At 37.8% G+C, this 13,202-nt stretch overlaps 1 protein-coding gene across 4 annotated transcripts; it reads right to left on the bottom strand.

Annotated features, from left to right (window-relative positions):
- Window positions 1–215: 215 nt before the first annotated feature.
- On the bottom strand, window positions 216–12,981 carry LOC149159160 (ran-binding protein 1 homolog c-like). Of its 4 annotated transcripts, none has more exons than XM_089436414.1 (5): window positions 12,603–12,981; window positions 11,329–11,480; window positions 11,043–11,168; window positions 677–769; window positions 338–504 (listed from the first exon to the last, which is right to left on the bottom strand). In XM_089436414.1, exons 1-4 carry the CDS (start codon window positions 12,776–12,778, stop codon window positions 702–704), a joined length of 522 nt encoding a protein of 173 aa, XP_089292540.1. In that variant the 5' UTR covers window positions 12,779–12,981; the 3' UTR covers window positions 338–504; window positions 677–701. The 4 variants fall into 4 exon arrangements, with proteins under 4 accessions (XP_089292542.1, XP_089292540.1, XP_089292543.1 ...); XM_089436415.1 differs by lacking the exon at window positions 338–504 and adding an exon at window positions 863–949 and having other exon boundaries at window positions 688–769; window positions 12,603–12,980; XM_089436416.1 differs by lacking the exons at window positions 11,043–11,168; window positions 11,329–11,480; window positions 12,603–12,981 and adding exons at window positions 863–949; window positions 1,052–4,471 and having other exon boundaries at window positions 216–504.
- Window positions 12,982–13,202: the final 221 nt, after the last annotated feature.

Raw genomic sequence — 13,202 nt, 5'->3', positions numbered from 1 at the left:
ATCCAAAAAAATAACAATGTGTCATTAACAATTTTCAAAACATGTATAAAATAGCAACATAATACTAATAAAATCAGTATTATTTTTAATCAAAACAAGTAAAATTCAAATATGATTAACAAATCAAAATATTTCATGAATATCGTTATTCTACGATAAATTAACAACATACATAAATCAAACTCATCGTATGATTACAAAATCAAAATGTCTCATTGATATAGGGTAAATTCACAACACCCATCTAAACATAGCAATGTCATTCTACACAATAATTTCTTCATAAAAAACAATGCATGTGCATGCCTAGCTACCACCACCAAGATCATCCTCATGATCATATTGACCATCCTCATTACTCTGATCCACATCATCACCAACACCGCAACTATCATCATCATCTCCTCCTTCACCACCATCATCCTCATCCTCATCCTCATCATCTCCTGATATATGTTGAACATAATTTGGATCATCGTCTTGGCAATCATTACCTATAGCATTCTGACAAAAAAAATCAATATTACATGTTAGTATTAATTACATAACACAACACATGTTTTTGTTATACAATGTTAACCATAAAATGAGGTAAGATATAATATCTAATAGTACTAAAAAATAAAATGAAAATATGGTTTAAAAGTATATTGGAAATCCAACTAAGATTACATACCATAGAGTCCATCCAAACAAGAAATTCAACCCATCTCTTTTGTTGCAGCACCTCCTTTTCCAAATGATTTGGAGGTCTTCCATATTTTAGTTCCTATCAATCAGTAAATAGGGAGAAATTAGATAACAATGACTTTCTTCTAGTACAAAATTTATTAAAAAAATATCACATGTTTAATATACTTACAAAGGTTGTTATCAGTGCTTTTAAACCTTTCTGGCCACTACGATGAGTGACTTTTGTCTTGGTTAACCTCGCCTTGGATGCCTTGTCCTTAAACATAAACCAATTCAATTTATTTTCACACAAATACATGTCTAAGATACTTATAAGTATTAATACATTCTAAATAATGTTTAATGAAAAATTCAATACCTGAATGCTCTCATTGCCGACTTTTCTTTGTGCATCCAACTTCTCATATGATTTTACAAGTTCTTTCCATACTTTAAAAGGTATGTCAATAGGTCTTTGTTTCAGTCTTTGATCTTGAGGCATTTTTTTAATTTTTCTTGTTTGGTTAAAAATTTTGGTTAAAAAAAACCGAACAAGTAATTCACATCAATGGCATGGGGACTCTATGGATATGTGTAAAAAAATGGCTATAAAGAAAACATCCAAAAAACATATGAGCTCTCCCTTTGATGGTCACTTGGGGCATATGGCTGGAAAGGAACAACTCCATTTTCGAAAATCAAGGACAATCCTTTCTCAAAGTCCTTCCTAATATTTGCTCCAAATGTCTTAAAATGAAAAACAAAATTCAAACGTCATCCTTAAACATCTCCCTTAAATATAACGTTAGACCATAAATTCTTCACTTTTATTGTTATCGGCTCTGGAATGATTTTTCTATATGCAATTATATAATGAAATATGTGTGCACTAATGAAAAAACATTGAGTTTCATTTTTCATAATCACAAACAATGAAAAAAGAATCACACGTAACTAGCATCATTTTGGAAATTTTATATTTATTAAAAATATTTAACATGTTTTCCTCCCATATCTCATAAAAAGGTGTGAAATTTTTTATATACTCTCCAATAAGCACTACAACAAAACCAGCGATTTGGAGGTTTTACACTAAGTTTTTCAACATCGAGCTTACTAGGGCTTGCACCACCGGGGTTATTAGTAAGAATCTCATGAGGTTTGCATAGCCATGATTATTAGAATCAAAATAGTAGGATTTGCACTAAAAAACAGTTCATAGAGCTTTCCTGCTGGGGAGAAAATCACAAGTTCAACTTTTGCAGTGCAGAGCACCGAGAGCTCATAAGCTTTCTTCAGCAATCCACCTACGTTTGGAAAATGTAGCCTGCCTGCTGGCGATGTTCTCAATCCTCTTCCTCTGCATCTTTCCCCTCACTATTCTTGTATGTCCTCTTTCGTTTTTCCCTCCAAACAAACCCTCTCAAATTGAGAAAGCAGAACAACTCACTCGATGAGAATCTGAATCCAATTATCGCTTCTAACAATAACCCAATACGATACCAGAAGTGATTACACAAAACCTCATTGACTCTTCATTTGTTTGGAAAAGAGCCAAGCATATACTTCTGACAAGGGTTTCCGTCTCAAGTCTGGCTCGCAGGACGTCGCTTAGTCAATTGCGAGAAAAGTTTTCCACCTGCCTGTCACATACGGTTTGTCACACTATATATTAAAATAAGGTTGATCATACTAACAATAAGGTTGTATAGTTTAAAAGGAGGGCTCTCCTGACTGCATTTGGTTGGTTTATAGAAAAGATTGCTGGAATGTGTAATGTGAATGCTCTGCTAACTGTTTTTTAAGCATTTGGAAGTATTAAAACCCCCTAGGATAATTAATGTAAGACCTGTTAATTAATGTGTAAAGATGGCTATTGTCCTTGGGCTACCTTAGCTGTTCGTGTTTAGTGATCTGTGGTATTATGACTCCTCAAGTCACTATTAAACCATGAGAACCATGCCCAGGCAGACTAGTGTGACATTGTGGATGAGAACCAAAACTAGACTCCTATAACCTCCTTTTTCATCCTTTAAATTGCAGAATTAACTGACTGTTCTAGTAATCGTTCTTGAGCACCTGAAGATGTGCACCCTAAATAATAAGAATAATACCCTGTAACATATGAATAGTCCATCCTGTGCATGTAGGATATGCACATGAGGTCCAATAAAATCACTAACCAGAATACCAGGTGTTATTAAAGCCTCTACAGGTTGATATATATGAATGTTACAGTGTGCAGGAGTATGATTCAATTCCATACGAAAATACAAAACATCTGATAGGATTTCCTTATACCTCATAGGCAAACAACCATTGTCCCTTCTATAGATGAGCAGAATAAGTGCTTGGTTCTCTACACTAAATAAAGACAAAGTATAGTACTTATTGCTGACAAAATAGGATTTAAATCGCGGTTCAATTGCTTGACATTCAGCTAGTCACAGAATTGTAGAGTGCATAATCATAAGTGATGTTGCGAGCCTCATTGCTCAAAGTCTAAGGGTCTTGGGAGCCATAATCACAGCCATGTATGGCATATCTTGTGATTATGGCATTTTATGAGGTCAATTCTTGTGAAGACATTTCAGTTTATAATAAATTTTGAACCTCAACAGAGTTTTGGCAAGACCTGGCTGAGCTAGGACATCAACAACACAGCTGATATGAATGACATAATCTAGCCTCAAGAGGGAGCCTCTTTTGTTTCATCACTCTAACAATCTATGAAGTGGTGGAAAGCATAACAACTTCCCCTTGAATATGACACCTAAACTGAGTACAAATCCTAAATGATGCAGCCCTTGGTGCATGTCTCTCAAAGTATCAATATTTCAAATGTTGAAAGCTCTTGTGCCCATTTGATATGCATTTGATTGCAGTTCCCCTGAAGAAAGAATCTTATAAAGGTGAGGCCATGGCCAATATGTTAGCCATATCCATTGGAGTTGCCATTGCTTGACAACTTTAGTGTGATCAGTCCCACCATGATTCACATGGGCTTCTACTCAACACTGGCTGTTGCTATTGTAAGAGTCTTCAAGCTCGTTGAACCCATAGTATTGATAAGTGTATTCTTTGGGTCTCTGGTTTTCAAATTCTGCCTATGTTTTCCTCTCAGTATCATTATTTCAAATGCTGAAAGCTCTAATTCCCATTGCTGTGTATTTGATTGTGGTTTCCCTGAAGAAAGAAGCTTATAAAGGTGAGCCCGAGGCCAATATGTTGGCCATATCCATTGGAGTTACTATTTCAGCTTATGGGGAGGCCAAGATGAATGCATGGGAGGTGATTCTCCAGTTAAGTGCAGTTGCATGTGAGACTACCCAATTGGTTCTCATACAAATTCCACGAACATCAAAAGGGATTAAGTTGAATCCCATCACATCTTTGTTGCTCCTTGTTGCCTTGTTTTTCTTAGCACCCCCTGGGCCTTAGTAGAATACCCATTTCTGATAATCAGGGTCTCTTCCTTTGATTTGGATTACATGACATTTCTGCTTGTGCCTTGGCTCTTAATCTTGCAGTGTTTCTTCTGATAGGAAAGACTTCAGCCTTGACTATGAATGTTGCTAGTCTTGTCAAGGACTGGCTGCTCATAACATAATCTTTGTCTGTAATAAATGAAAAGGTTACAGTCATAAACTTGAGTGGGTGTGGACTGGCTTTTCTGGCTGTCTGTTACTATAATCATTTGAAACTTCAAGCTCTCAAGTCCAATGACAACCAACCAAAGTACCTCAGCAGTGCAGCTGATGCCAATGATGAAGGAGAAGGTTTGATAATGACGAGTGGGAGATTCTCCATCAGAGATTCAGAATCAGTAGAGAAAAATCAAACTCAAGCTTTCGAGAATTTCTCGGGTTGACAGGGTATTATTGCAGGTTTGTTAAGAATTATGGGAGAATAGAAGCACTTGTAACAACATTATTAAAGAAAGATGCATTTTCATGGACTCCAGAAGCAATGAAGTCCTTTGAACATCTTAAAGAGGTAATGTGCCAAGCACTGGCCTTAGCTATGCCAAAATTCACAAAAACCTTTATTTTGGAATGTGATGCCTCAGGAAATGGAATTGGTGCTATTTGCAGTTGGGAACATCTACCTAGGACAATATCAACCAAGCACCTCTACTCAAATATGACAAACATATGTTGCTTACACATGCATGTAGCATTTGCCAAAAATTCCATGGCTACCTTACAACATGATGTTGGGTAAAAAGGCCAGTGATACAGGTCATAAATGCAGAAATAGACACTGAAACATAGTAAAATGCTGAAAATTCAAAATAGACTTTCCTCCCTCCCTCACTCTACAATCTTGAGGACAAACCATTGTATATGGGCTCTCAACACCAGTAGGCAGCCACGTATCACATAGATTTGTGAAAAAATTGCCCTCAAACAAGAACAAAACACAAACATTTCCAAAAATCTGCTCTTAAACAGTCAAAAATCCCACAGATTTTGATAAATCTACACAAAATCAACAGTGAAACACATGAATATGGATTTCTGATTAATCTACCCAATCTCTGTGGCAAAACACTCAGAAATCTATCAATTTCTTCTTGAATCACCAAATCAGCAACCACTTCTCCCAGATATACAAATCTCACCAACAATACAAGGAAAAACAGATCCAGTCCACTGCCAAATCATCTGATCGGCCAATAAAACTAAGAAATTTCAATGATCAACTATCTACATAGGCCTCTATTTCAATTTTTTCAAGCTTTGTCTCCAAGGGCTCTGCAACTGCTCCCGCACTTCAAAAAATCGAATCTTGTCTTCCTCGCTTTGTACGAGATACACAATCGAATAACCCAACAACGTTAGAAGAAATATCATCGGGTTCTGGAGGTTTCCAAGCAGACTCAGCTTTCAGCACCTTAATAAGTGGTTGGGGTAAAAAGTCAAAACCAGTTCCTCCCTCTCCTCAAAATTTGTAAAGAAAGCTGATAATGCTCCTACCACGGAGCTTCCTTCAGAAAAAATTCAAGTCACAACCCTTACCCTATCTGGGTTTGACTTCCTTGTCTTCCTCTTCCTTGCTGGGAGACTGACAACCCCATCTACATAGGAAACTCTCTTGGAAAGTTTCTAGATAGTTCTGAACTGAAGCATAAACAATATGTTTGTCCTTGTATTTGTGTTGAAGTTGATCTAGAACAAGCTCTTCCAGAGAAAATAATCCTCAAAAATGGAGACTGAATCCATGAGCAGACTCTAGATTATCAACAGATCCATTACAAGTGCAAGCTTTGTCACGAATATGGTCGCTTTGCCAATGATTGCAAGTCCAAAACCTCTGTTGTAAGTCCCTCGGGAGAATGTCATGTCCCTAAGAAAACATGTGCAAGGCATGTCAAAGCTGGATCTTCGTTCAGGAAAGAGGTTGTAACTACCACTCCTTCTAACCCTTTTGACCCTTTCACTACCCTTCCTGACATGGTAACCAAACAACAGAATCTGTTTGCCCTGAAGCAGATGACCCTCCTGCTGATTTAGTTAGTCTTTACACCTCTCCTGTCATATCTTCCTCTCCAATAAAAAAGAAAAACCTTCAGTGGACAACACAGCCCCCTCACCCCATGACCCTGCTAACTCATCTCTCATTGAGAAGACCTCGCTAGTTGAACCTCTTAACAACGAAGGGTCTCCTGTTCCTCATCCTAATAGGAACATCAACGCCTCCTGCAAGTAGAAGAAATCAGACTCCTGGGTTGATGGGGAACATCTTGAGCATGTTGAAAAGGGATTCAAAAAAATGGGAAGAAAACCTCACAAGGAGAAAAGAGATGACGCCACTGCCATTGAGAAAATATTAGGCAAGCAGAAAACATTAGAACAGCAACACAAAAAACCAGCAGAATGCCAGAAAGGAATCAATGAAATACAGGGACAAGGAGAAGGAAGCATCTCTGCGCACCTCTCAATGAAAATAATTTCTTCGAATATAAGAGGTTTGGGGAACACCATCAAAACCCTGGCAGTAAAGGATATAATAAGGACTGAGAAAGCAGGCATTTTATTCCTTCATGAAACAAAGATGGATGCAAATGAATTTGAAAAAGCCAAGCAAATTTGTTGGGCCAGCAGCAAAGGTGCAATAGTCAGTGCAAGAGGGGACTCAAGAGGCCTTGCCACCCTATGGAACCCATACAAATATCAAGAACTAGAAAAAAAGACAACCAGTTCTGGATTAAAACTGTTTTGAAAGATTGTGACAAACAAAACTGTGGCAGTAAAGAAAATCCATCTGGGTAAAGCCAAAGAAGGTGTTAATGTAACTGCTTTAAGAGAAATCAAATTATTGAAGGAGCTTTCGCATCCAAGTATAATTCAACTAATAGATGCATATCCACACAAACAGAATTTACATATTGTCTTTGAATTCATGGAGAGTGATCTTGAGATTGTTATAAAAGACAAAAACATAGTTCTCTCCCCAGCTGATATAAAATCCTATATGCAAATGACGTTGAAGGGGTTTGTTGTTTGTTATAAAAAATGGGTTTTGCACAGGGATATGAGCAAAAAGTGCAGTATGTTGGAGCATGAGCAACTGGGGAAGTTGGTCTTCATCAACTACAACATTTGGGTGCTCACAAAACAATTGCAGGCAAAGGATCTAGATCCAATTTTATTTGATAAGGTTCATCTAGTCTTTCATTGGGTCTTGGAGGATGAATCTCCTACTAATGATTTGAGTTGGCTTGATTGAAAACTCTTGGGATTCTCTAGTGTTTTGTTATCTCAAATAGAAACACCACATACATTTGTATTACAATTGTTGCTTTTGTCTAGCGATGTGGTCTCTACCCATAGCTATGGGTAGAGAGTGAATTTGATATTGTCCTAGGTAGATGTTCCCAACTACAAGCTATGGGTAGAGAGTGAATTGGTGCTATTTGCAGGGAACAGGCCAGTCATTCACAGTGAAGAAGATAATGACAAGATTAGTGTATAATGATGGACAGGATGGTGCCATGGTGCCAACCTAAATCTCAAGTAAGGAGACATCTGTTCATCAATTTGTCAAGAAGCATGGCCTACAATTCAATTGCTCTAAGCCTATCACTTCTTCCACCTGTCAAATAAATTGTTTCCTGTTTGTTTAGTTGACTATGGTTCTAATAAATATACTATTGTTTGATGTAAATAGACAAAACAAAACAAAAAATGTGGAAAGTTGTGACCCCATTTTCTAACTACAAATTGAAATCAGATTACCATAGTGACCACCTCTGCTTATTGGAATCAAAAAGGGGGTGGGTTAACCCAATACGATACCAGAAGTGATTACACAAAACCTCATTGACCCTTCATTTGTTTGGAAAAGAGCCAAGCATATACTTCTGACGACGGTTTCCGTCTCAAGTCTGGCTCGCAGGACGTCGCTTAGTCAATTGCGAGAAAAGTTTTCCACCTGCCTGTCACATACGGTTTGTCACACTATATATTAAAATAAGGTTGATCATACTAACAATAAGGTTGTATAGTTTAAAAGGAGGGCTCTCCTGACTGCATTTGGTTGGTTTATAGAAAAGATTGCTAGAATGTGTAATGTGAATGCTCTGCTAACTGTTTTTTAAGCATTTGGAAGTATTAAAACCCCCTAGGATAATTAATGTAAGACCCGTTAATTAATGTGTAAAGATGGCTATTGTCCTTGGGCTACCTTAGCTATTCGTGTTTAGTGATCTGTGGTATTATGACTCCTCAAGTCACTATTAAACCATGAGAACCATGCCCAGACAGACTAGTGTGACATTGTGGATGAGAACCAAAACTAGACTCCTATAACCTCCTTTTTCATCCTTTAAATTGCAGAATTAACTGACTGTTCTAGTAATCGTTCTTGAGCACCTGAAGATGTGCACCCTAAATAATAAGAATAATACCCTGTAACATATGAATAGTCCATCCTGTGCATGTAGGATATGCACATGAGGTCCAATAAAATCACTAACCAGAATACCAGGTGTTATTAAAGCCTCTACAGGTTGATATATATGAATGTTATAGTGTGCAGGAGTATGATTCAATTCCATACGAAAATACAAAACATCTGATAGGATTTCCTTATACCTCATAGGCAAACAACCATTGTCCCTTCTATAGATGAGCAGAATAAGTGTTTGGTTCTCTATACTAAATAAAGACAAAGTATAGTACTTATTGCTGACAAAATAGGATTTAAATCACGGTTCAATTGCTTGACATTCAGCTAGTCACAGAATTGTAGAGTGCATAATCATAAGTGATGTTGCGAGCCTCATTGCTCAAAGTCTAAGGGTCTTGCGAGCCATAATCACAGCCATGTATGGCATATCTTGTGATTATGGCATTTTATGAGGTCAATTCTTGTGAAGACATTTCAGTTTATAATAAATTTTGAACCTCAACAGAGTTTTGGCAAGACCTGGCTAGGACATCAACAACACAGCTGATATGAATGACATAATCTAGCCTCAAGAGGGAGCCTCTTTTGTTTCATCACTCTAACAATCTATGAAGTGGTGGAAAGAATAACAACTTCCCCTTGAATATGACACCTAAACTGAGTACAAATCCTAAATGATGCAGCCCTTGGTGCATGTCTCTCAAAGTATCGATATTTCAAATGTTGAAAGCTCTTGTGCCCATTTGATATGCATTTGATTGCAGTTCCCCTGAAGAAAGAATCTTATAAAGGGGAGGCCATGGCCAATATGTTAGCCATATCCATTGGAGTTGCCATTGCTTGACAACTTTAGTGTGATCAGTCCCACCATGATTCACATGGGCTTCTACTCAACACTGGCTGTTGCTATTGTAAGAGTCTTCAAGCTCGTTGAACCCATAGTATTGATAAGTGTATTCTTTGGGTCTCTGGTTTTCAAATTCTGCCTATGTTTTCCTCTCAGTATCATTATTTCAAATGCTGAAAGCTCTAATTCCCATTGCTGTGTATTTGATTGTGGTTTCCCTGAAGAAAGAAGCTTATAATGGTGAGCCCGAGGCCAATATGTTGGCCATATCCATTGGAGTTACTATTTCAGCTTATGGGGAGGCCAAGATGAATGCATGGGAGGTGATTCTCCAGTTAAGTGCAGTTGCATGTGAGACTACCCAATTGGTTCTCATACAAATTCCACGAACATCAAAAGGGATTAAGTTGAATCCCATCACATCTTTGTTGCTCCTTGTTGCCTTGTTTTTCTTAGCACCCCCTGGGCCTTAGTAGAATACCCATTTCTGATAATCAGGGTCTCTTCCTTTGATTTGGATTACATGACATTTCTGCTTGTGCCTTGGCTCTTAATCTTGCAGTGTTTCTTCTGATAGGAAAGACTTCAGCCTTGACTATGAATGTTGCTGGTCTTGTCAAGGACTGGCTGCTCATAACATAATCTTTGTCTGTAATAAATGAAAAGGTTACAGTCATAAACTTGAGTGGGTGTGGACTGGCTTTTCTGGCTGTCTGTTACTATAATCATTTGAAACTTCAAGCTCTCAAGTCCAATGACAACCAACCAAAGTACCTCAGCAGTGCAGCTGATGCCAATGATGAAGGAGAAGGTTTGATAATGACGAGTGGGAGATTCTCAATCAGAGATTCAGAACCAGTAGAGAAAAATCAAACTCAAGCTTCAGGATTAGGTATTTAGATCATTAATATTGTCTTGTGCTAGAGATTACTGTTCTTAGATTGGCTCCTCTATGCCCAGATCTATTTGCAGGGAACAGGCCAGTCATTCACAGTGAAGAAGATAATGACAAGATTAGTGTATAATGATGGACAGGAAGGTGCCATGGTGCCAACCTAAATCTCAAGTAAGGAGACATCTGTTCATCAATTTGTCAAGAAGCATGGCCTACAATTCAATTGCTCTAAGCCTATCACTTCTTCCACCTGTCAAATAAATTGTTTCCTGTTTGTTTAGTTGACTATGGTTCTAATAAATATACTATTGTTTGATGTAAAAAGACAAAACAAAACAAAAAATATGGAAAGTTGTGACCCCATTTTCTAACTACAAATTGAAATCGGATTACCATAGTGACCACCTCTGCTTATTGGAATCAAAAAGGGGGTGGGTTATGCACAATCCTCCGTATCATTTGCTATTACCAGAGATAATTAAAGCCACCCTAAACTCAAGTCTTAACTATGCTGATAGGGTGTTTGGGGAGGGGGATCCCTTACCAACCCACTATAATCTGCACAAAAGCATCCTAAGAACATATGCAAAATCAACCCTTCAATGAAATGATCCAAGAATATAGGTACTCAAACATTGATTTTATCAAAGAAAAATACAAGACAGAAAGAAAAGATCATAACAAGGATTAGAAGAGTCTAAGAACAGTGCTCACTGTCTACAGAGCCAAGACGAATGCAGAAGAGTTCTTCCTTCAGTTCCCCATCTGAGAAATCAGTTGCATGCCAGACCCAAGTTTTATCACTACCTGCGTGCTCCTGAAGTGACATTGGGGAATGAACTGCAAGGCAAAAAAAAAAAAAAACAATATAATCCAGATAATAAGGATCAACACAAATTCTTGGCACAGAAAGCCTCTTAAAACTTGGACGTAAGATAAGCTATTACAATCTCAGGGGGGAAATTACACAAAAAAAAAACAAACAAACAAATTTACATACTTAAATGGTTTGCACATATTTTCAATGTCTTGGATTGCCTCATGACCAGCCGAACCTTTGTAGTATCCTTGTGCTTAAGAAACTTTACTGTTCCTACACCACGCTCCTTCCATTGATTCCCATCCTTGTCAAACCTGTACAGCTTCGCCTTCCTGCAGGGTCAAACATATAAAAAAGAATGGGAATATTAATAAACAATGAAACTGCATTAGGATCATTTTAAGAGCCCATGGCATCCATTAGAAGTAACGTCCGCAATATCCCACCATATCAAATGCATTCAAAGATAAATTACCAACGACCTATTAAAAACACAGGAGATATTCCTTAACATTACCGAAAAGGATCCCACAAAAAACTCAATAATAACATCAAACATGTAAGAATACAAATCATCAACTATTTAATAACAAAAGAATGCTCATCCCATACATCCCCATAAAGTACAGAAATGATCAACAGCATGTTCAAAACATCATAGAAAGTCAACGAAAACAGTTGACAGAAGACCAAAACAGACATATGCCTGAATCATACCACCTCACAACATAAAAAGACAAATCACCCTAATGCCAATAACCAAAAGACAGATTATCAAATAGGCCCAATTCAGTATTCAATGGCTAATCCAAAAACCAAAAAATACGAAACCCCGTATGCTTAACAATAACAAATGACCATCACACCCCCCACTAAACCAGAATAACAGAGAAACCATCATAGATTCTTCAAAGACATTGAAAAACAGATGGCCTATAGTTCAACAAAATATAAAAAGAATCGTCAAAATACAAAACCCCCAATGATAACAAATAAACCATCAAATGCATCCCCGAAAAAATCTTCATCGGCAGCCTATCAACATAGGAAAACAATTATTACAGATCATAATGAGATCAAAAAATGCTGATCAAAATATCAATGGGACATCAAAACAACAAGAAACTCACAAAATACACAGAAAAGCAAAACCCTAATTACCCGATAAAACAAACCATAGCCCGCTAAATGCATCTACCATAGAGTTTCTTCAGCACCCCGTTGAAATGACAAATCCGATCATCATCAACAGGCGAACAAAACATCGAGAACCCGATAAAAACAGATCTTACTAAAAAGGAGAAAAACTAGAAGTAAATAACTGCCCAAATGCATCTTCCTTATAGTCAAGGTCCCATTTATGTGCACAGGAAAAGGGCCACCGAAGAGGCCATGAAAACAACTTTCAACTGAGAAAACAAAATCATGAAATAGCCATGGATCAAGAAATTTACATGTCAAGAAGGACATCCTCCTCTTCTTCGCCCGTGGTGACAGTAACCTCCTCAAGCTTAACAATGGGTGCAACCTGAGCTCCAGTGTCCTCTTCCTTTCCGGCATCATCCTCGTTCTCTCTCGAATCGTCATCTACTGCCCGTGTAAGAACAGGATCCTCCTGAGTTCCAGCCATCCCAATACCAGATAGTGCACAGAAGGAGGGCTCGAATGAAATCGATGGATCCAAAATATGCCAGAAACTCGCCCAATATCAGACACGAATGCGAAACCCCGAGGATTTTGGACAAAGGATTTAACTGTGCAAAAATGCTTCGAAGGCAAAGGGCAAAGAGGTCGACGGAGAGAAAACTCTCTATATAAGGGTTTTTGAGGTCGATGGAGAGAAAACACTCTATATAAGGGTTTTGAAGAGGGAAGGCCGGTAGCTGTTAAAGATTGAGAGTAAAAGTAGCATCGTTAAAGATAATATAATAAATTATTACAGGGATGGTTGGGGGGTTTCAAAGGGAGAGAAGGCCATGGAATAACCCCTAAATCATCTCCAACCTGAGAGGCCTACTTCATTCATGTTGTCATGTTGGGACCAGAGGTTGTTG

This window comes from Pinus tabuliformis, chromosome 5_2 (genome assembly GCF_031772625.1).
Source record: "Pinus tabuliformis cultivar Carrire ecotype Pingquan chromosome 5_2, CPIR1, whole genome shotgun sequence".
In the NCBI taxonomy this organism is placed as follows: domain Eukaryota; kingdom Viridiplantae; phylum Streptophyta; class Pinopsida; order Pinales; family Pinaceae; genus Pinus; species Pinus tabuliformis.
This window is presented reverse-complemented; position numbering and strand designations above follow the sequence as displayed.

Coding starts and splice junctions, on each gene's coding strand:
- LOC149159160 (XM_089436414.1), bottom strand. CDS start 12,778: ATGGCTGGAACTCAGGAGGATCCTGTTCTTACACGGGCAGTAGATGAC. Junction 11,481..12,602: donor GAGGATGTCCTTCTTGACAT/GTAAATTTCTTG, acceptor TTGACCCTGCAG/GAAGGCGAAGCTGTACAGGT. Junction 11,169..11,328: donor AATATGTGCAAACCATTTAA/GTATGTAAATTT, acceptor TTTGCCTTGCAG/TTCATTCCCCAATGTCACTT.